Source organism: Ischnura elegans, chromosome 2, assembly GCF_921293095.1.
Source record: "Ischnura elegans chromosome 2, ioIscEleg1.1, whole genome shotgun sequence".
NCBI classification, from domain to species: domain Eukaryota; kingdom Metazoa; phylum Arthropoda; class Insecta; order Odonata; family Coenagrionidae; genus Ischnura; species Ischnura elegans.
In genome coordinates this window covers 50,168,671-50,193,917 of record NC_060247.1, presented here as the reverse complement: position 1 = coordinate 50,193,917, position 25,247 = coordinate 50,168,671, and the positions used below count along the sequence as shown (strand labels likewise).

Here is a 25,247-nt window from a genome sequence, read left to right as displayed (position 1 = left end):
AAGTACGACTACCAAAGAAATATATTAATATTTTTATGTACCAAATAGTGCAAAACATAAGTTTTACCAGACAAAAAATTGTGACATTTTGATTGATAGATATTTAATACTGGGTAACTGCAAGGAATATCAGACCACAGCATAGGAATGGATTAGAACAATGAATTCACGGATAATTACCAAAAGAAGAAAAGATAGAATAATACAGAGTATAATGCCACCTCTGCATATGCTTAAAATTTTATCAGATATTAAAAATAGAATCAGATAGAAAAGTCATTAATAGTTGAGAAGGAAAAGCCAAAGAAAAATAAAAAAACACCAATTTGGAATGGATAGATATTCAATTGGCAAGAGAATAAAGTTTACAAAAAACTGCCAAAAATATATACTTCATGCTCATTCAGCTAATATCCTAAACAATATCCTACAGAAGTCATTTTAACTCCATGGATTATTCATGAAAGGAGGGTCTCTGACACGAAGTGAATGTTCTCTTATCTTCATTTAAATTATTAAATCACTTAGGAATTTCTAAATATTGACAAATGCCAAAATTTTGGGAAACTTTCACAACATGAAGTTGTTATTGAAGGAGATATCACCTAAAACTGCAAGGGGAAAATTCCACAGCCTAAGGCCTCCAAAAATACAACCTGTAAATTGCCATGCGATCACAAGCCATCACTTACGGAAGTCCCTGGGTCCCTGTTATCAAAAAGCATTTTTGTATACCAAATGGAAATAATGAAATTTCACTTATTTCAAACTACACTGGCATCCAATTAAGGTAATAAAAATGACACCTTTGAGATTTCTTACTTAGATATCAGCTAAGAGAAATATTTTTAAGCGAAAGTAATATAGGCTCCAAATACCTCATTATAAAGAAAGTCTGCTAACAGACATATAAGGAGCCTCCATATGCTTCTTTAAGCCTTTGAGTAATCTCGCATAAAATGCTCTGGTTATTCCAGATTCGATTAATACTTTAAACATTACATCAGCAGATCAAATGCTCAATCTCTACTCTGATATGCTACATAAAAAATGAGAAATTTCAGGTGAACTTAAGATTTGAAGATTTAAGTAATATATCAATTTCATTTCAGTTATCAGGAATCCAGGAATCAGAACATTGAAGGAATTGGTATTAATTAATAATTATAACAGCGTTAAGGATTTCGACAACCCCAGATAGTATGCACAAGAAAAAATATGCATATCCAATTAAGAAAAAAATCTTCCTTCAGTGAAGCTAGACTGAGGTGAGTCATGCTTACAACGTCATAACTAATCCCAGCAGTAGCGTATTGAACTATAACATTAAATCACTCTATTTCATAAAAGTAGGATTGCTTTGATGTGAATATTTTTTATCATACGGGTTCTAGGGGGCTTCTATCCCTCTATTACCCCTCCTACCCCATAGGGAATCCTCCCCTGTGCCACTGAATCCCAGAGCAGCCAAGGAATAGCCTCTTGGCACCAAATTCAAAAGATCCCCATACTGATCATCAATACTGTATAAGTACACATGGTTCGATCTAATTCCAACCAGATAACCACTTAAGCAACTAATGCATTTAATACACTAGTGTTGTAATTTTGAACTACGTAATGGTCACATAATCATCCAGAATGCACTATGGTTTGCAGATGGACCAAGTTGTTAATCAGCAGTCCATATACGAGTAATGTAGTGTAATGATTCTAATTGCTAATTAATAAATATTTAAAGAACTTACAGAGTGATTAAATGAATTCATTTATGAATATTAGGGAAATGCGACAACTAGTACTCAGAAGTGTTTAGCACATAGTTCCAGGGAGTTCCAGGGAACTAAATGCTAAACAGGGAACCAAATGCTGGGCTGTACGTCCAGGGCAGAGTATTGCCGAATTGAGATTGGTGATCCAGTGATGGAATCAGGAGATGGAATCGGGAGTGCTTAATCCCAAAAATGATGATGACATATTCCTTCGGAACTATGATTCAGTGGATACTGTTTAATGTTTATTTTTAAATCTTCCCCACATTCCCTGTCATTTACTTTCTCATTGAGACAATTTGGCTATGCATCCCCCCTCCTTCACGTTGAATTTAAGTGATCTGAAACTAACTTCTTAAAAAGAAATTTCTTTCATTTGTTACCTCTACAATGCACACCTACAAATTCAGCCATAGAGCCCAGCAAAGATAAGATTCATAAACTGATCACTAAATGGATACAAAAACATTCTCACTCAAGAATGAATACTATTATCAATAACTCTTATTTCTAACTCCGAGGAAGGTGGTAGTGCCACCAAAAATTTATTTGTGTGATTGTTTTTTGTATCTTTCTTTGTGCTCTATACTGTGTGTACCCAACCTCGGATATACTCGCATTAAATATCTCATCGAGGAACATCTTGAAGTGTCTATTTATATCAATTTGTGCTCCTTAACTTATGTGGTGATTTTGTACCTACATTTCATGGTAAATCAACAGTACTCGCTAATATAGAGATGATATTAGGAATACTTTTCCTTTCAGCAATAAAAAGTGCTTGAAGTAGAGCATTAGCTATTTCAAGAAATACCGTTCTCCATTCATCCACATCCTTATATTAAGTTCTACATTTTTACTCAATACTGCAATCTGCCTTACAGTAACAGAATTTACTATGCTCACATAATAACACAGATCATGCAAGTAGAATAAAATACACTTAACACAACTATTCCTCGAGATCTGCTTTTACATGCATGAAAATATATGGTTCTGGGGGCTTCAACAGAACTAAACAATATAACTGAAGGAGCCAAAGCTTTCACTCAGCAAAAAAAATTCAAGGCTGATGATAAAACCTACTGATTGGAATAACTGAATGAATTACCATAGGAAAACACAAGAAATAAATGGATATCAGGCATTGTCTAACTGTACTGCCATGCAATCAAATAGTAACAATAAAAAGCTTAAAAAACTGAATTGGGCAAAGTAATCACTGAATAACAGTGACTAACTTAAATTATTGAATAAAGATGCCTAAAAGTAGATGAGCTACAAACTGATTACAGATATAAAAACTGCCTAAGATAAATGCATGTGCCTAATGCACATTCAAATATTATTGGAAAATGATTAAAGGATTACTTACAAGTATTTTTTGTTTTCATATACATCAGACAGTCCCAACACATGAGGGTGATCAATTAGTTTCATAATGGCAATTTCCCTCTCCACCTGCATTTTTAAAAATGTAGATTAATTGGAGGGGATACAGGATGTACTCTATATTTTTCAATACTTTAAGTGCAACTCACCTTCATCAAAACTGATTCACTGAGTTTTTCACGATTGATTATTTTAATGGCAACTTTCTTCCCTAGCACACAATGAACTCCAAGTTTCACCAAACCTATCAGAGGGAGAAATTTTGCATTTGTAGATGAGAAATTTCCAAGAGAACACTAACGCAAAATAGGATGTTAGAACAGATAGCAAAAAAATTAGCAATGTGAAAACAGTTATTTGGGTGACATAATACAAGACAGAAACAAAATTGCGTATTAAAGATCTCACCATGACTTTGGTAATAACGTGGGTGTCTAAGGATTCATTTAAAATTATTTTAGGGCCCATTTGATCGGTAAATGGGCACTCCTATGATACAGAATTGTAAAAATTATTCGCGATGGAAAAGAGAACAAAATTCGATTGAATATAAACCGGCTACTAAATCAAATACAATAATAACGAAAGCAAACTAATCGTATCTTAAGAAACTAGTCGATGCAATTAGCAATGAAGACTTATGCGTAAAACATGGAAAAAATCACGACTTTCTCGAATTAAATTGGCCTTTTGGACAAGAATAAAAAATAAACTCTAAATTTTCTTTCTTCTACTGACAACTGCATCACTTAAGAATAAATTGTTACACGTGAAAAAAAACGCAATATTTAGGCAACGAAATATGGAGTTGAACTCCAAGGCTCCCATTAAAGCGTTTTTTGCATAATATTTTTTTCACTGATACATTTATTTAAGCTCAAAGAGGAAGGTAACGTTTATCATCTACACATCACGAAGAACATCGAAATTACGGAATAGTAATTCCACAGAGTCATCAATCGATAATTAGTTAATGGTTTGATGGAATTAACTGCAGATGCGCACATTTCAGTCAAACATATTTTCATATAGAAGTGCAATCAAAGTATAATTAACTACGATTGCATAATAACTTCTTTCTACGCGTCTGAGATGATGCGCATTTGCAAGCCCAATTATCTTATAATAAAGGTTCATCCCTACTGTTTCACTAAGCTTACTCCAACGTGGTAGGCAATTATTGCTCGGGCTGCAAACGTGAGGCACAGGGATTCGTCCACGTGCCACTTTGCGACCAATTTATGCCCTCCTAAGTAATTACAAGCATCAAATATATTCCTAGCGTCCAATATAAGGTATATTCCTAAAATAGCTATAATTGAATGGGAATAGAAAAGTTCGAAACCATCAAAAGGAATCGATCGATAAGTGCGCGGTCTCTTTAACTCCAAATACACTAGTATGGTTTCAAGGGAAGGGAAATATCCAATCCCTCCATATTGGAAGTTATTGCTCAATTATCCGCGACTATATCCAAATCAGGCAGCAGGAAGAAGATCCATTTAACGAGTATCCAATTGCACGCTTCGGCGAAACAATCACTTTTTTAAAGCATTCACACACAAAGCGCACCAAGAATCTTGCTCACATCGGAGGAGGTAGGAAAAAATACCCCCACACATTCATATCGGGATCATATATTCCATTCGTGACACTTTTGCAGGAGGGCCGAGCAAACCACGAGGACAACCCTCGTGACACCCATGGCGGGCGGACGAGAGGGGGTGGGTGGGGACAATTGGGGGTTGCACGGGCCAGGGGCGCACCTGTCTGACCCTTGCCCAGGGTCTTCTCCAGACGATACGGCCCCACATATTGCTGATAGTCCGCCGCCGAGCCAGCGGACGTAGCGGAGGAAGATCCGTTGTGTTCCTTTTGCATGGTTCGAGACGACTCAGTCGCGAGCCCTCCCTCCACCCAGCACCGCGCCGCGCCTCCCCGTAATCACGCCGGCCTCAAGCGTCCTCGGCTCGCCATGGCACGCGGCCGGGGCCTGATAACAGGGCCCGAAAAGTTCACGCCGAAGGCCACCGCTTCACTCGGCCGGCGAGAGCGCGGGACCCCGTCCGGCGACGACGCCACCTTGCCGACGATCGGCGGCCGCCATCTTCCTCACAGCAGCTCGGCCCCCCCCTCCCCGCGAGCACGGAGACAGGGGAAGCAGCACTTCCGCCGCCAAACCAGTCCGCCTCCGCACCTACTCCGCCGAGGAGGAAGACGGATCTAGCCACCATCTAAGCGAAGCCCTGCTTGTGGGAGTCGCCGCCGCCGGAAGCGGGTGTCCGGGGTTCGAAGCCGTGCACACACACGTATCCTTATCGTGCAAGGGGAAGGGGTCCTTCTTCTTCCCGCTGTGGGGGGAGGAGGGAGATTACGGTGGGCTTTTCCGATGGTGAGACGGGCGGGGGGCGTGTGATGGGGGAACTAGGCTAGTCGCAAAACGGAGAGCGGCCCGACGTCTTGTCTTTCCCCTCCGCTCGCCCCTCGGCCTCCGAGGATTCTGCGCGTTTCCACCATCGGAGCCCGTCTCCCCGCGTTCCCTCCCCTCCCCCTCCCTTCCTCACCCCCTAGCCCACCACCACGCCCTTCGCCCCCGTCCGAAAAACCTATCCCCCCCGCGAAGGCTAGAGCGGCCCTCGTATTCTCACCCCCTCGGCGTAGAAGCGCCACCCGCCCTCCCCTCGGAAGGCGAAAGGAAGAGATAGAGAGGAGGAGGCCTTATTCCTCCTCTCTCGTCGCGGAGGAAGGCTAAGAAGACGAGGGAGGAGGAGGAGGAGGAAGACGTAAGTGGCAATAGGGGGTGGGCGAGACGACCCTCTCCCCCTCCTCCTTCGTGAATCTCAAACCCACCCCGTCACCCCACCCCCCTGACACACACTTGAAAAAAACCCAAAGCAGTAGCAAGACCTCTGGCCTCCGTGCACACCGTGCATTACGCGATCACCGCGAGAACAGGCCTACTTCCCCACCCCACTCTCCTCCTCCCCAATCCCACCCCGCCCCGAACACCCTTAAACATTGCCACCCCCTCCTCCTAACCCACCCTCTGAGCCCCTCCCCCTCACACAACAGAGCCACCCTCTCTCCATCCGTTCTCCATACCCTCCCCTCTTTTTCCCTCTATATCGATCTACGAGGCGGTGTGAGCCGGTGGGGTGGAGAGGTAGGGGGTCGCACTGGAAGGGATGATATAAGTTTCAGGGGTTGTGTGTGCGGGGGGGGGGGGGGGGGAAACGTAAGAGGGTGGGAAGGGTACTCGCTGTAGTAGGGTGCACGTGGGAGGGTGAGGGTTTTCGCCTCTTCCCCCCTCACGCACAAAACCCCCTTTCGACGGCGCATGGCTACTGTACGGAGAGAGAGAGCACCCTTCTCTCCTTCCTCCGGTTTCATGTTATAAGTTTCGCGCCCTCAAGTAGGAGTTTAGGAGGGGGGGTCTTCACGTATTCCCCTCCCCTTCTACACCTTCCCCTTCACCCCCAACCCACGACACCCCCTCCTGCAAGGGGAGGACTTCCTTCATTCTCCACCGTGACCTGGCAGTGCAGTGGTCGACCCCTTGAAGCCCCATCGATCAATTGGTGCGACACGAAAGAACAAGACGGGTGGCTCGCGCCGGCGACGAGCGACGGCGTGAACCGAGGAAGGAAAAGCTAAAGGCGAAGGGACCGGACAAGAATTTGAGCCCATGAAAGGATTTGGGGTTTGGGCGATTAAGAAGGGGGAAGGGAGGGGAACTTGGTAGGGGGATGATGTTGCCATACCCTCTTATACCCTTGCTTCCATACCCTTACTGCATCCCTCTCGTTTTCCTCTCTTCCTCTTACCCTTACAGGATAATTGTGTCGGGTGTGCCAACCACTGCGTCAAAATCCGTGGAGCCAAGGAGGGAGAAGGATACGGGAGATCTTCGATTTCTATGCGTGCCTTCACAGAGTATCTTTATATAACTTTGCGCGAACTTGACAGAAGAAACTAACATGCCTTTTTCCCAACTCATTACGACTATATGTCACGGAGCGAGTAGCCTAAACCCCGTAGAAGCTCTATGCTGACGCAAGATTGCAGTGAGATTTAGATCATATGCACTTTATTTGGCAGTAATTAGCGACTGCAACGAGCACGTCAAAATATTAACAAAGTTAATCTGCCTTGAAAGCGAAATTGAGTCGCCATAAATTAGGAAAAAGGGTAAAGCTCAAATAAACTCAAGGTGGCGTAATCCAACTGAGGGTAGCTACTCCTTCACCAAAGCTCAACTTTCTCAATATTCTGGCCAATAGCAAGGAAGGAAGCCTATCGATAAAGCTAAAGACAGCTTACCCTTACTAACTGTCTTATTTTCACTAAAAATTCTTTCAACAGTAGTTCGTACTCTGAGATGTGATTGGTGGAATATTTCACTCACTGGTCACATGGACACAATACGCCACGTTAAGTTATGAAATGGAAGAGTAGAAATCCTTTTACTGGTAGCACTAGGTTTTACTCATGGGACACGTGAGTACACACTACCCAGTTCACACCATCATCATTATCAGGCCACTTTGACCAGATAATGATGAGAATCCACACTGACACCTGTGTGGTGTGCACAACAAAAATCTAGTGGTAGCAGTAATAGTTTTTCCTTTCATTTCCTAAGAATAGAATACCACCTGACGTCAAGGAGATTGATCCGAGTTAAGTAGCAGTGAACGGGATTTTCTTTTTCCACCCTTGAGCCCGACCCACAAGAAATCACTTCGCATCGACCAGATGTTTGTTGTCACGGAGAAGAGGATCAGGAGAGAGAGAGAGAGGCTGGAGGGTAGAGAGGATGAGGTTAAGAGGGGAGGCAGGTGAACGCATTATTATAATAATAAAAACAACGAAGACGACGACGACGATGGCTATAATGAAAAAAAGAGAATCAACCGTCGCGCTTCCCCTAAAAAAAAACCTACGCGTTTTCTCCTCGCGAGTGAGATCTCATCAGAGGGCGCAGCGAGGCAGAGTGGGACATATCCTTGTGCAACAGAGTCGAGGGAGATGGAAGGGGGAGGGGGTAATGAGCCGTAAGATATGACATAAATTGGGACGTATGAATTTACACAGGCTTCGAGCCACTTCATTCACACCACCACGCCCATCCTCGAGTCACTCATCCCCTTCCCCATTTCCCCTCCCCCAACTAACCATACATATAAAAAACACAGTGCACCCTCTCCCCTCATGACGATTCCTATTCGACCCCTCTGCCAACGCCATCCTCCCCTATCCACGCGTACCCTTGCCCACACACAGATACAAAAGCCCTCCCCTCACGTTACCTAACCCTGTGTGCCCCTCCCAAAAAAAAACCCTCTCGACATGAATCTCACACCACTTCATATTTCCTCCCCTTATCCTCCCCAACGGACCACTTCCAACCCCCATTCCTCCGATCTCCTTGGTTCTCTTCGAACTGAGGGGGAGAAAAAAAACTTGCCTTCCCGCGCACCACTCCCCCTCGGAAAGGTAAGGAAAAATAAATACATTCATTCCCACCTTCCGCACACAATTTCCAGACGCAAGCTTCCCATTTTTTTCTTCTACCTTCCTACGGCGTTGTGCGTACCGACCGAACCACCACCCAGAGTCCAAAAAATACCCTCGTTCCCCAAACAAAAACCCCACGCGCCGCGTTCTGTACCGCCCTCGCTCTGCATCGCCCCACAATTCCACTGCATCCGCTACTACCGCTTCCACCCTATCCGGCATCCCCATGCTGGTATCCCCTTCTACGGTAGCGCCCCTCACCTGTCCCCAACCTTTATTCTCCTTACCTCTTCAGCCATCTCTTCCATTTTCCTCCATCCTGCACGTGCATAACATATTCTCCTCCGCGTCCATCCTCCCCTCCTATCCTCTCTCTCTCCACACACACATACTTTGTCTTTCTGCTCAATATCTAGCGAGCGAGTCTCCAGATTTCCCTCTCGCCTCAACCCGCGCCGAGCTTTTCCCCCATAAAGTTGTACGTAGGCGTATGTACATACACATACATTCATACACACAAACAAGAGCGCACCGCGGAGCGAGCCACACTGAAAACCTATTTAATAATGCAAAGATTCGAAGACAGGAAGTTTTCTGCAAGGATGCTATGGATATGAATAAAAAAAAGAAACCATCGAGCGACACGAAAACTTCAAAAAGAAAAACGAGGGGGAGGAGGAAGTTGGGGGGTCGGGGGTCGCTGATACGGTATTCCCAGTCATGCACTACACTCCTTCACCCTCCCCGAGAATAGGTTAGAAGGGGAGAGAGAAAAAAATATAGTTCTCTTCCACGTTTACATTAAGAGGGTGCGGAAAAAAGGGAGTATCTTGCCGCCCGCGGGAAAAATCGCGACAACGTTTGCACCGCGGAAATTCCTCAGCCCCATATCCTCGGTGCTCTTTAAACTCTTCCCCGAGGCCGGACAATATTTACACTCAAGTTGGCAGCGAGCCAAAGGGGACCTCTTGATGGATCTTTCAGCTTGACAACGAATACTCGTCGAAGCACGGGTCTATATACTCGATGATGGGTAATATTACGGGCCGTTTGCGTGATTGCTAATTACGTAAGTGAAGTCCGATTCTATTCCATCGTGTCGCGTTTCTCGTTCCGTCCGGATGGAGTTCAGTGGAGAGAAAGCGACGCGATGTTTATGTTACTCACAGTACACGGCATTCGGAAACAAGAAAATGACACACATATTCCACTGGTGAGTGCACTAAAATGCCTCTGAAAGATTGGTGATTACCAGGAGAAAATTCTCCCTAATGACATATGCTACTAGCAGTCATTTCGAAAGCTGCTTGTGACGCAGTCCATGAATCCAGGACTCTTAAATCCTCGTTTACTTTACTTAACTAGACTAATTAAGACCAAGACTAATTACAGAAATGTCCAAACGATAACAGGTCAGACTGCAAAATCATTCTCACTCATCTCACTAAGTGACTTAACCCGAAGGTTGGTTTGAACAGGCGAGGGAAAAGCTTACCCCAAGCAAAGCGCTGGGCATGCAAATTAAAGACATTTACGAAAGATTTTTTTCGCGATGTTTAAAAGCTTTACCTGGGATTTGAAGCTGGTACCCTTCGATCAACGTTTTTTTCCAAAACCAAGACCACCCACTTCTTCTTTCTTCCAGTTTATAATTCATGAAATCAATTTTCAAGCATTTTTGATAGTTTCTAGACTATGGAGAGGCTTTTCCACTTTACTTGCCATTCGCTACAATTAAAAGGGAGTTGAGCTTTTCTTCACCAATGTTAACGCCATTTAAAGTTGTGGTGAACTACCAGAAATAAATGTCGAGAAAACGAAAGTCATGAGAGTGAATGATGACGGAAATGTGAATGCTATACATGGGCGTACCCAGCGAAGGGCAGGAGGGAGCAGCTGCCCCCCTAGAAGCAAAAATCGCTAAAGTCTTTAAGGAAAATCTGACTGGATTGAATCGAAAGTTTTCAAAAAAGTTTCTTTAACATTAGTTTAAGACATGTAACTAAAATGTTTTTTAAGCAAATAATTTTAAAAGCTGATAAAATGCTGTTATAATTGTCTTAAAATGTTGGTTTCATTCACCTTTTCCATGTTAAAATGTAAAATGTTACAGCTTGAACGACCATGGCTTCCCCCCTTAGTTTTGATCCTGGGTACGCTCTTGATGCTATAATCAATGGGGGGAAAATAGAGCAAGTTAGAAGGTATATAGGAAGCGTACTGACTGAAGATTGTAGAAGTGAGAAATAGATCAGATCAATAATAATTTCTATGGGCAAGGAAGCTTTTAACAAGAAAACAAAGGTGTTAGAATGGACCTACAGCAGAGGAAGAGACTAGTGAATTTCTATGTGTGGAGTGTCGTGTTTCATGGATGCGAAACGTGAACCTTGGGAAGAAGAAATACGGGCAGGATCAACGCTTTTGAGATGTGAGAGGCGTGGAGAAGGCTGGAGAGAGTGAATTGCGTGGATAAACTGAGGCATGAGGAGATGCTGGAAAAAGTTTGGAGGGAAAGAATATTATTGAGAACTATGCAAAAGAGAAAACGGAATTGGATCGATCGTATTGAAGAAGGAAGTGGATTTTTAAAATAGCTGTCCAGGGGGCAAAGGAATGAGAGGTAAGGAAGAAGAAGGCTGAAAATGACAGACGAAGTGAAGATAAAAAGAAGGTACGAGGAAACCATGGGACGGGATGAGATGGAGACAGCTTAGGTGTTTCTGACCTGCCAGTGGGCTTAAAACCAGTTGACGATGAGACTACCACACATTCTACTCAATTCAAATCACCAAAAGTTTCGTCCATTTAAGTCGCTGTCAACGAGACTTCAGTCTCATTTCCATGCCGAGCAAAATATACAAGAGATGACAAAAGCCTCCACTCAGGAATAAATTTGCAAGCAGAGGTGACAAAGTGAGAGGTGGAAACACACTTCCGCTCTGAAAATCAGCGCAGGTCTCGACAGCGTCAAAAATACGTATTCCTGCGCGCAATGAATGATGATTTTCATCGTCAGCGGCGAAGGTATGCATTTGCATCCACTTTCAACGAAGCGTTTCCCCGAATGGGTTCGCGAAGCCGGCGAGCGTCAGCCACCCCACGCGCGCGGAAACCCCGTACCGCGTTCCACATGCGCAACTGACGTAGGCACTCCGGCGGCCGTTCACAAATGAAAACGAGGGATAAACGAAAGAGATCACTCTCTCTCTACCGCGATCGATTGCGAACAGGCACTTAATTTCGACTAGTGTGGACAACATTCATATGCTCGCTCACCTGGCGGCGAACGAGGGTGCATAATAACGAAGGTGAACGTGGATGAATTTACCTCATCGAAGCTGCCCGTGCAAAGTCATTGATAAACGATTTTAATTTTTTCCAGGCGAATAATAGTCAGGTATTCTTCTCGAGCTCTACACCAGGTAAATTCAGTCGTCTGAATGTCGAAATCAAGGGGACCTCATAGAGGAGGCCCTATTCCATCTCATAGAAGGCTGATTTTTGTTGCCACTTCGGTCGCATTTTATTCGGTTTTCAAAAGTGTCCGCGACGTGGTGATGAATAATGAAACAGTGGCGCAGACTCCATGAGGCCTGAGGGGGCCCGAGCCCCCTCAAAAAATTAATTATGGGGTGAGGAAAAAATGTGTCAGGCTTGTCGATTTTCCCCGGAGTGTCCAGTTATCGAGAGTCGAGTTTTCAGGGTTCTAATGTTGATCATATGACTCTTCTAAAATGCTTTAAAAAACTCAAAAACTCGCTATTTATAAAATTTTCCGGGGAAAGACCCTCGGTATGGCCCCCCCAATATTTTTGATAACTCGGCACCCCTGTAATGCAATGCAAACCACCTTTTTCCTATATTTTGCAGTAAAATGTTTGTAATTGCAAGGAATAGCATTGGAAAGTGAAGAATTTGATAGACCACATCATCATGAATATAAATTTCGGTTAACACCCCTAGTTGTACCTCATTTCCCCGCGACACTGGGAACGCTTTGTTCGTCAGCGACACTAGTGGCGACTTTTGTAAACCCATTTACATGCGTGGTGGGTGACAACAAAAGAGGCAGATTTGAGGATCCTCTTTTGTAATATTCGTGGTCGAAAACTCAGTGTGAATTTCGACATTCAGGCGACTACATTAACCTGGTGTAGAGTCCGAGAGGAATACCTGAAAGTTATTGATAATTTATATTGCTGGTTCCTTTCACAAAACTGGTGAATATCTTTATTATCTCGCTGGTTCCTGGAAAGGAACCAGCAACATATATAAAAGAAGCTGCGAAAATCTTCAGACAAATATTATTGATACTTTCCCAAATTTTATTTTTAGACAGATCGATTCGCAGTATCACAGGGTGGTAACTCAAATATAAAGCTGAAATGGGCTCGTTCACCATATTTTAACGGAACATTCATCTACTTATACGTAGGTACTATCCCGCAAGCCGCCTTAATGGGCTTGTGGCGGGGGGTGTTAGGACACCAGCCGTTTAAACATAAAAAGGAAATGCTTAAACGAAATTACGCCTAGCATTCATCTAATTGTAAGTCTTTTATCGTGAGGGGGAAACACAAATTCCAATACCTAACCGTTCTGCAAAATATCTCTCTTGATTTATCGCTTCCGTTGGACCTGAAAATGTAGTGGGGTTCTAATATATGTTTTCCGTCTCGCTCTTAAACATATCCATTCTCAATTTCTCAAGCAATCTAAACCTAGCGCGCAGCCTCTGAGTCTCTAGCGGCTCCTAACCTAATTTGTTTAACATCAGTGTAACGCAGTCTGTACGCTCGTAGCAGTTTTTGACGAATCGCGCAGCTTTCCTTTGTTTTTCTTCATAAGTTGACGGATAAAGTCTTTCTGCACCGGATCACATATGCTCGCTGCATATTCAAGGTGTGGCCGGACGAAACATTGTGATAAAGTATGAAATGCGAAGGGAAATTTCGCTGTTGCTAAGTCCGTTTCCCACATCTCGAGCTATTTTTGGGGAAAAATCGTCGGCCTTAACCCGTTCGAAAATTATTAGATGACGTCACGCGCTCCTACCGAAAGGTTCACCACTTCTGAGCTATTCCTCAGTCTCGAGCATTTTCCACACGTGGTTCGTTCCTGTCTACTCTCTTGTATCCGATTCTTTCCTCCAACTACAGGTTATCCCTAAACGCAGGGGCGTTCTGGCCTGGTCGGCGATTGCCGAGGGGAATCTTACTCTGTATAGGGGCCCCCCACAACGCTCACGTCTATCGTGATGCATATATGAAAGGTGCAATGAAAAAGACAGATTACTTACACCAAAGTTTTTTTTGCTTTTGTAAAATTCTAATTTGTCATTAGTTGCTTTACTTACGGCACAGTCATAGTAAAAAGATTATACAAAAAGTTATGAAATAAAGGTGTCAGAAGATAAAAGAGAAAGGTTATTTTAGAGATTTTTTTCAGATTTCAGTGCATTTTGAAGGAATAAAATTCACTATACAGATAATAGAACCATAATACATTTTTAAATTCTATAAGCAGTGAAATTCTCACTTTTCATAGTACTTTTCATTACGAATTTGCGATTTTTTTATTAATTTTTATCTAGTTTTTAAGAGTCAGAATATCGTCAAAACATATTTCTGAGTATGCAATTTCCTAAAATTTCCTGGGGGGAGATAGCATTACCCGGGAAGGCGGGTCCCATCATGCGCCCCAGCCGAGGGCCCCCAATCACCCAAGACCGCCCCTGCCTGAACGACTTAATGAACCAGAACTCTTAATGAAGTCACCAACTCAAGAATAGTAAGAGGAATATTTCGATTTTATTTCTCCTAATGAGAGAATGGCTGAATAAGGACAATATTTTCCACAAATTCGTAAAAGAACTGGCAAACTATCTTGTACGCGAGAGATTCCCGTGCTTGTACCTTAGTTCAGGGTGAGTTCTACCCTCACCAATCATGCTAATCTTCTATTTCAATCAAGGAGTGAGTGAAAATGAATATTGCACGGAAATATTTTTCAATGATATTCAGTGGAAATATTAAAAAAAAAGAACATAATGCAATGGATGGCGATATCCTCCTCAATAATATGGCACCCACTCACTCATAGCCACTACTTGATGCACACCTTCCTTCACTGCCACTCAACGATTTCAACGGCATCACTTTTCCTACACGTCCCCCGGAAAACTCCACAAACCATTCCGCCCCCTTACCAAAACCCTATCTCAAATAACGTACAAAAATTAATCAACGGACAGGACAGCCATGAAACGGTAGCTTCATTTAAGTTAGGGAGTCAGGGTTCTAATGAGTCTGAGGTGAGCCCCAAAGAGTCAGAGGACGTCGTTTTCAAATTATAGTTGAAGAAACCCCCACGAATAATAATCTCTCCCTTCTTTTTCCACCCTTGACCTCAAGATCACTATAATACGATGCCATTTCCGCCCCAGCCTTTGTGTGCGTGCTTGAGAATGGAGGCAAAAACATCGAAACCTGATGTACGCAGGCTCGAAGCCGGGGGAGGCTTTGAGGGCTTCAGTCCCCCTCTCTCCCCGAAATGTTTCCCCTTGCGGCAACTAACCGCGATACATCTGCTGCGGAGACCACTAGTATTCTGCCACTCCATTTTTCGATATAATTACATTTCATAATATCCACCAATACCTAACGATGACTTTAACTTTCAGCACTGTGCAATATCTAGTCAACACAATGAAATTTATGGGCTTCCGATGCTTGCGAAATGTCAGCAAAAGATCAGTGTAGGCAACACGCACACCACCAAAGCTCCCCGAAGCTAATTTCTGGCTTTGTGCCTAGCTTTACATAGTTCTTTTTAGCCCGTCTTACACGAGGCATGGAATTGCGCAGGTTAGAAGTGAATTAATATCTCTTAATGGCGTAGAATCGCGCGAATGCACGAACGAAATTAGAACAGGGCCTATTTTTCAGGTCGTTTTACATATGGCACGTCATTGCGCAGGTTAGCACAGAAAACATTTGAAATTGCGAGAATTCGAGCTTGGAATTGAGCATGGGCTTATTTCACCGTCTCGCATCCACTCCTTCTCGAATGTGGTGTAGCAATGCACCTCTTTACAGGACGCAATTTTGATTGCGCCTTCGTACATACCTCCGATTGCGCAATGACGTGCCCCGTGTAAAACGGCCCTTAAATCTCATGTCCACGCATTTTCGCATTTGTTCTAGCAATTCACCGCTTTACACGACACAATTTTGACAGCGCTTTCGCACACACGTCAGATGTGTAAAACGGCCTTTACAAATAAAACGCGGAGAACGTACAATGACGCAAGCAAGCATGAATATTCGGTGGGAGCGGAGAGAAGTCGAACTTTTTGCTTCCTTGGGACCGAAGGAGAACTTGAACACACCTGTGTTATAGGATTCCAGGAAGGACTCGAGACGGAAAGTTCAGCAGACCAGCCAGGGACATTCTCCGATATTCCAATGCACCTCACTCGCATGGAAATGAATTTCAACCACTCCACCAAGAGACGAAAAAAACCCTTGACCTTGCAAAAACGAGATGAAAATAACCGACCACCATTGCCAGGTCGGAAACATAGCGTCGTGTAAATCACGCATGAAGTTTAATAAATACTTCTTTTTAAAAACTTAAAAAAAACACGCTTTTATTTCGCTTGGAACAAGTAATAAAAAAAAATATTTCAAAAAATGGACTAAAAAGTAAAAAATAAATTTTTATATGAATAGTTCAAAGAACCTGGGTAATCCATAATATTTTCACTAATAAATTTTTGAAATGATAATTCAAAGAACCTGGGTAATCTATAATGTTTTCACTAAAAATAAAAGCGTGGGGGCCTCACCATAACATATTACTCCACCCCCACGCTTTTATTTTTAGTGAAAACATTATAGATTACCCAGGTTCTTTGAATTATCATTTCAAAAATTTATGAGTGAAAATATAATGGATTACCCAGGTTCTTTGAACTATTCATATAAAAATTTATTTTTTACTTTTTAGTCCATTTTTTGAAATATTTTTTTATTACTTGTTCCAAGCGAAATAAAAGCGTGTTTTTTTTAAGTTTTTTTTTTTTAAAGAAGTATTTATTTTCTACTTTTTAGTCTTCACATCTTGCAATCGTATACTTGACCACTTTCATAAGTTTTGTTTAACTGTAAAAGCCCACCTCGTTAGTTACTGATTTATCAGTTAACAGGTCCACCAGCGAGAAGGTGAGGTTTGGCACGTGATGTGAGAGGCTTTGAGCAGCAATGCTGCTTATATGACGCATCAACATCTTTTTAGACCCAAATGTAGCATTATTGCTATAATTTCTTCAAATTTTAGCAATAATGCTACATTTTTTTCGAAAAAATCCGCCATGTTGAAAATTCCATATTTAAAATTAATATGTTTACAATGATCAAAATACACACTTTAGATGTTCGAAAGTGGTAAAATATTGTATTGTCACCGGGAATACGACTTCCTGTAAAGTTTCAGATCGATTGGATGTCGGAAAGTGGTCGAATTTTCGATTGCAAGATTTGAACTAAACATATAAACAAACAGACAGAGTGAGTTAAATAAAAGCGTGTAAAAAACTGTTCAAGTAACAGATGCAACCATAACATCATAGAATGGCATCGTTTTAGCAGGTTTTGAGTTTTAAGAGGCAAACATTCGATAGGTCAATTTACGTCCACCCACCCACATTTAAAACCCACCAAGTCCGGGTGCTATAGTTACCCAAAAAATGAAAAAGTAATAAGTTCGGAGTTAGACTGTATATCAACCGGGCGACCTCTAGCTTGAATTAAATTAGAGCTAGCCAAAATTAAACGCACAAAGGGAAACTGAACGTGACTATAGCATACTCCAGCTGTCTTACCGTTCCATAAATCATCGAAAGGTGAATATGTCCCAAAACCATATTTTTATAATAAATGAACACTACACTCTAGGTACACTGAAAGCAAGAAGTTGAAAGCATTGGAATTGAACTACCAAAAATATCGTATTGTGGGAGAATTGACGATATTTTAATACCCATGGACATTCCACAATAATGAAGAAAAGATGGCTGAATGATTGACTGACCAGTTCAATATATCATGTAACAATGAAATTTTGGTCCTTCTTGTCTACTTTAAACGAGTATTCTACTGATATAATTTCTTGTAACAACAAATTTCTTTGCATTGAGACGAATGACGCAACGTGACTTGCAGTTATAACAGCATTAAAGTTCAAACTGAATGACCTCAAGCAAAATAACCGTTAATTTTTTTTATTACTCTTTTTATTCTCGAGTCCTTTATTCATTAATTTCGCGAAAATAATGCGACGAAGGGACCTTAATTGAGAATGCAACAGCAAAGATTTCTAAAAAAAAAAGCACGCGACGAATAGCCTCAGGATCGTTTTCTGCTAAGCGGGCGAGAGCCTGCTGACAACGTCTTTAAAGAGACGGTCTTCTGAAGAATTCGAAAATAAAAATTAAACAAAACTCTCCTCTCGTACTCATTAAGCACACAAGTCCATTTCAAATTCAGTCTTCAACAGGCTTGATGACCTGGCTATATTTTTGCGTACAAAGGCAATTAAGTGTCGAATATTGAAGGTTGATTCGAGAGCGGTAGCTCACATTGCTCCAGGAAAGAGTCGAAGTTCTTCTGTAAGCCAAGAGTACACAAGTTAAGGATGTTCCGCCATGAATACGCAAAAATGCTCTATTCCAATTTCTTTTTTAATAATCCAATCATTTATGAAATTCGTCGTCATTAAAAAGGAAAATAAGGGTCGTAGCATGTAGATTCGTTACAAGGTACCCGTTTTGATATTTTGACTTTAAATAAGGTATTCATAATTTGCTAAAATGGCGGAGAGAAAATAATGCCACTACAAGAGTGTATTTCTCAGTTTAAATGAATCCTTAGACGAAGTTATGATAAAGACATAGAATAGAATAAAAATAAAATTCAGGCCATTTCATCGGAAATTTCATTTTATTTGAAAGATACTGCCACGAATACAGAATACGTTATACAGAATTTTCTCAGCAATGATTTACCACTAATATATAGCAGTTATATTTTTAGCAATATTGCGTACGCCTTAATTAGAAGAAATATCAGTGTTTGATAATCATATTTAAGAAATCTCTACCTAAATTCACACCATTATAGGATAACAGGGAATTTTTACTCAATTTGTATCTCTTTTGGCAAATTCCGAACTCGTCAACATGCTCGCCTTTGAAATGATACTGAACATGTAAACAGAGTACAAATAGTAACCCTAGATTAATTGATAATTCGGGAAACAATAACTTCCTCGTGTCTTTTCAGAAATTGTTCTTAAGTAGCACATTCATTTACCATTATACATATATGCATTATAGCAGATATTTTTCAACTTCGGCACCCAAAAAGATCATCGCAATAATAATATACATAATATAAATAGTACGCAGCCTAACCCTACAAATTCGCAGTTAAATCAATAGCATAATCAAAATAATATTTTATGAAAAACTTCGTAACTTTTTTGCTGCAACAGAATTAAATCACGGAAAGATTGACCGATAGAAGCATACGTGAGAGGCATAGTTCGTGTCACGAGTTTATAAGCATAATCGAGTACAGTAATCCAACGAAGTAACCAGATGATAGTTATCTATCAATAGTGAACTTGTCTGTTTTCAGCTACCCAAGCACTGAACACTTGGGCAGTGTTTCGCCGTTTAAATATGCCATTTCAGAGATGCACGTTAGAGATGGTAGAACCGAAATATCGTGCAAGTTACGTATTATACTGGGTTCTAAGGAAATGCAAAGTAATCAATGCAACCAGAAGTTCAATGCCCTACCCGATACAGAGATATGGATGCTTTGCCAACATGTTTTCCAGTACGTGATAAGAACATATTAAATTACGTAGCCTAATAATCATTAACATGAATTCTCATAAAACTGGATGGATGGTAGACAAGCAAAATTGACCCAATCAAGCTGCATTTACAAAGAATTTTTACGATAACAGTACACCTGAATATCAGACAAAATACATGAATTTTTTCGTTTTTGTTCGGCCGAAGGAACATAAAAAGGAGGATTTCTGAGAAATATCTGACGATAGACCGTATGTCGTGCGTGCCACTCTAAGGCCTACCGAAAGGGAGGAGATAAAATGCTCCCATGAATACTTAAAAAGAATATGAAACGAAGAGGTGGAGAAAAAGATAAAAATAAAATGTGGGAGCAGCCAATTCAATGCCTTTGAAGCCTTTCACTCGTTTTTCCTCGCGACGGTCGTCTAACTTGCAGGGACAGAATACCTTTAAATGCACCAACTGCCTCTCTCGTTATCTTTTTGACACTGCAATTTATGGAAGATGGTCACGCCAAGTCATAATGAATATGATTTCGATAAGAGTAACGTATCAGCGATAAAACTCTTTAGGAAAAGGAATTATCTTCATAACATACGAATGATCAAAGATGTCAAATCTGAATTAATTACGGAGTCTTGTCCACGAGCGAATTGTAACGGACTTATTTTTGTAAGACAAAGGATTTGGAGATTCATTATTGCAGAGAGTATTGGTATGATACTAGATTAAAAACGAAAGCGATAATTACAGAGATATTTAATTAAAATTTAGAATTTAAGCATACGCATACAAATTTCAAATTGTATATGCAAAATAATATAGACTTTACCATGGATCCAGCAGTTCAAGCGATGACTTATCTCCCTACGATTGTAGTCCAGCAAAGCCAGAAGGATTGGCTCACAATAAAGTGAATGTAACAAAAAACTAATCACAAATCTAATACCTATTGTTCAAGTTATAAGTACCACCGATCTTCTACAGATACTGATTTCAAGCGAGGATATCAGCAGGCACAGACTTCGCTACTTAATAATGGGCAAAAACATAGGTTCACTATGATCGCTTTAGCGTCGCGGTAGTTATAATCGGTAACCCATTGAAAGTCATATTAGCTTTCGGGACAGCTACGGTTCAAGCCCGATATTGCAATAGATCGCTTCAGTAGGCACATACTTTTCAATGGAATGGCGATCACTAACCTGATTCCGAATGGACATTACCCCTGGTTGAGCCCTCTCAGTAAACAAAGTTAACGCATGAACCACATGACTATTTACGATGATATCAAGCCAATTTTGGTTCCGTGCTTTCCGCCATATTTAAAAAAATTGCCACACAAAACTCAGCCAAAATGGTGTCGATACTCCATTTGAGCGACATCAGGCAAGGAATCCGGAAAAGGCCAAAACCAGTCGAGGAAAATGCTTTCAATATGAGAATATATTTGCAAAAACATACTGCTTAAATGGCGAAAATTTTGAGGCATGGATCGACTCTCATTTAAAAATTTCATCAAGGTAAAATCACGTAAAATACGAAAATAGGCCTTTTAACCGTAGGCCCTCCATTCACACCAGAGAACACTGGTAATTGAATCCGGCTTAACTTTGTGGAAGTTGCTTGCATTCATAATGAAACTTTATATTATTATACCGTGCTATAAAGCCACACCTTTTATTACGAAACAGACTTTTTATTCCTTGATCGAAACAAACGAAAATATAGGTTTAACATTAGTCCTAAAAGACACATTGGATGGCAAAGTTAGGTTCCTTATGAAATAGAGTAGAAAGTTTCCGATTACGATAAACACATTTTTAATCCAAGATAATCGAAAATAGGGGAAAATGTACGCCGTTCGAGCAAGAACCGATAACTTTCATGAAAATAAGTAAATCTTCTGAATGGATCTTTAGTAGCCTGACATACACTATACCATTTATTAAGGCTCACGCACGGAGGACCCACAATCACGGTTTGGAATACAGTGTGCATAATTTACTACCCTAAGGTCATACAAAAATTAAAAACTAACAATTGATAGACCAAGTTCAACTAGTTGACAAAAATCATGAAAATTTGTTTGACAGCGTAATTGAATGAGTTCATGTGTAACCATACTCTAGACAGAACATGACGCTACAATTAGAATATGAATAGAGCTAATACATTAAAATTGCAACAAATCCATGGCTGTTATCTTATCCTCACCAAAAACACTAGAACGATAGCGTTAATTCCGAACAAGGGAGTCTCCTATTGTAAAAACACAGCAAAAACTCATCAAATTCAATGGATAGAAATGATGAGCGGCTTTTGATTACAGCCAGCTTCATGAAACCTTTCATCTAAAATTCGAAAACAAGCCTTGGAATGCTGGGTACTCTATTCATGGCCGAGAGGGGCAGCGGAGACGAATCTATTATACATATTTTTAACTTTGACATGGATTTAGCCAAAAAGGACATCGCCGTACTGAGCATAGGTAATTTGAACCTTGACTTTTGGAAGTTGATTTAATTCCTAATGAAACTTAATTTATTTTCAATCCACACTTATTTATTTCCAAACCTTACCCGGCTTTCAAAACAGTTTTTCCATCAGAACCAAATGATGAAAAAGTTGTTATGAAACACGATAGAGAGTTTCCGATCGAAATGAACACATTTTAAACCCAAGAAAATCGAATGCATGCGGATGATGAACGGCATTCGAGTAGGCACTGATAACTTTCACGGTAAACCTCCTGAATGAATCCTTGGTTGCTCATAGATAACATAGTTTATATTGGCACACGCCTGTCGCAAATACCTTCCTCTTTTATTTAGATTCCGAGCGGGGGTGAAGGGTGGTAATGACGTAGATTCTTTGGCCAAACGGTTTCCATACCGCGCGCGTCCGTTGGAGGAGAAAAATGCACGGTGCGCAGTCCCTTATCACCGTTCCACGGGCATTTGTCATGTCGGCCGCTCGCTGGCTGGCTCCCAGAAACGAGCGGAGAATCCCACTCGAGACAGAGGGAGTGGGGAAGTACTCATAGGGTCAGACCGCACGGCGGCGGTCGGTCCTCGAGCCATTTCCCGCTGACAGGAAACGCTTGGTTCTCAAGTGAACCCTTTAAGGAGGAGAGCATTAACTCAAACCCTTTCCAGCTGGCACGAGCTACGGGCAAATTTTATCATTATCTTACACAAATCTGAACTGAGGGATTCTTCCGCAGAAAAGTGTTGCCAATGGTATTCATGGCTAGACGACGAAAGAAAAGGCAAAAAATATGAGACCATTGACTCATGATGTGAGACTTCGCAACAAGAGCCACGACGACTGAAATTCGATACGTTGGGTTCTTGAAAGATTCACAAAAAATGGGAATCACCGAAAGATGTAGTCATTACAATATTTTTGCATCGCTTGAGGGTAAAACGAGAGATGTATTTTTTGAGAGGAGAATCCAATGTACAACACATATTATTTTACCACATTATCAAAAAAATCGACAGAAGAAATTATAGATTTACTCATTCGCGGCACAGTGATAATAAAAATACTAGGCGAGATTGGGACTAGAAAGTCCCATTTTCCATCTAACCCTCATTGAGGAAAAGTGAATTACGATGCTGTGCAAGCCAATGAAGAATATTACATTCTTTTGATCTGAAAAATGCACGGTATTGATTGATATTTAATCGCACTACAAGGCCAGATCAGAATATAAACAATTAGGAACTTAATCTGTCTGCAACAGGAAAAAGGTTTATTGATTGTTCTTCTGAAGATTAAAACTAGGTAATTATCCGTCGCATATAAATATTATGGATTAATAGCAAGCTCTCTAAAATCGTTGTATTATTCGCCAAGAAAATTTAGGATTTGATAATGGGCCGAAATAGACAACTCATTTGTCTTTTAAGCACAAAATTCATTCCCGCGGAATGAAAATATTCTGATCATAGCTATCATTCTTAATCCGTGTTATTGTTACATATTAATCAGATCTACTTTTTAAGAAACGCAATTTTCAAGTTTTCCTTAATTAATCGGTGTCATGGTTACATAGTAATCAGATCTACTTACTAAGAAACGCAATTTTCAAGTTTTCTTTAAGTAATTTTCCTCGGTGAATCGATGTTTTTAAAGGTAATCATCTCATTTAAACTCAAATAAGTATAAATATTTATATAAATAAAATTTGGTAGTTTAATACATTGATGTGATCTAGGTAAAAAATCATCTACTTGAAAAAAAGGACTCAATAAAATACAGATTTAAAGCTGATGTTCAAAAGATAATCGAAATACATGCTAATATAATAATCAGAAAACTAAAGATTAGATGATGAAAAAGAGGTAAGTGAGCAACAAAAGAACTATACTAAAATCGCCACGGCGAAGGAAGTCCAAAGACAGCTAGCAGAGTGAAGGAAGGGGGGCATCGCTACCAGTAATCTTATTTGAGCAAAGATAAGTACGATTAGTAACTCGTTGAGAGACTAAATAGAGAAAGTTATGCGGGCGTATATAACAAAGTCGCGAGGGTCGGCAAGGGGATGGGGTGGTGAATAGACCCTAGGGTTCGCAAGGTGACACCCCACCCTTTTCCTTTTGTTGCTCTCATCGGACAACATCCGCCGTGGCGACTGTAACTTCAATCTCTCCAATGTTCAAAAGAATAACATGAATAACCTTTTTCCCTCATAATAAACAATAAGGAAACTTTGTCATGTTTTAGCGCATATTCTAAAAAAAGCGAGGGAAAGACAAATTCTATAAAAGCAGAACGAGGTCGAAATCCCCCGGGTATCCTTTTCATCCTCACCTCAGCTGATCAAGAACTAACTTCCCCTTACCTTCTCTGGTTTTTCTACGCCAGGGAAGGACAAGGCAACGGAACGATTACATAATTGAAAGCGAGAATCTCGACCTTGAAAGTGCAAGTGGATCCCTGACCACTGAAACCATAGAGAGTACATACTAGAGAGTGGACATGGGATATTCACGAATCCAGGACTCCTTATGTATGTCTGTGTGTTGTCGAACCCATAAAGGCCACTTTTGCCTTCCTCCCTTGCGTGCAAATCCTTTTCGAGGTGCCTGCCCTCGCCTCGCGGCGCCGTTATAGCGACACCCCGTAAAAAAAAACGTATCCAGCCGTAAAAACGCCGCCTCTGGCGGAATGCCGGCACAAGAATCATAAAAGGAAGACGAAAATTACGCGATAACGTCTCTTCCACGCGCCTGAATCTCTTACAGACATCCATCACGGCTTTCTGGGGTGTATCTTGGAGATCGAGCATCTATAGAGAGGACACAAGGATCATTCTGCGAAAAAGACTTCCTTGGGAAAAATCCTTCCATGGCCTATATCCCACATTCTATTCCATAAAAACACACATCCTCTACGACTTTCTGCCTCGATAAAAATTCGATCGCGTTGGACCTATGTGCCGCACACCCACGAAAATATTAAAGTACCTTGAGCAAAAATATTTACAATTTAGCATAGTTATCAAATTAAAAGTAATCGCATAAAAACTTATCTATAAAGGGCACAAATGGATCATATAATATTCCGTAAGTCAAAGGTACCCGAAGAACAATTTTAATCATGATGGAGATTTGAAAAATTTCCATACATTCGGTCATCAATGAGTAAGAAGTACCGCACATGAACAT

General features: G+C 41.1%; 1 protein-coding gene across 6 annotated transcripts in view; it reads right to left on the bottom strand.

Annotated features, from left to right (window-relative positions):
- LOC124153721 (serine/threonine-protein kinase BRSK2) overlaps nt 1–25,247 on the bottom strand; it is a 123,112-nt gene that overhangs the window by 37,612 nt on the left and 60,253 nt on the right. For 3 of the 6 annotated variants that reach the window (XM_046527055.1, XM_046527052.1, XM_046527054.1), the window contains exons 1-3: nt 4,931–5,662; nt 3,314–3,408; nt 3,148–3,233 (exon numbers count right to left, since the gene is read on the bottom strand). In XM_046527055.1, coding sequence (XP_046383011.1) covers nt 3,148–3,233; nt 3,314–3,408; nt 4,931–5,045 — 296 coding nt within the window. In that variant the 5' untranslated portion in view covers nt 5,046–5,662. Of the gene's footprint in view, nt 1–3,147; nt 3,234–3,313; nt 3,409–4,930; nt 5,663–25,247 lie in introns of those variants that run through there. The other 3 variants (XM_046527057.1, XM_046527053.1, XM_046527056.1) reach the window with 2 other exon arrangements.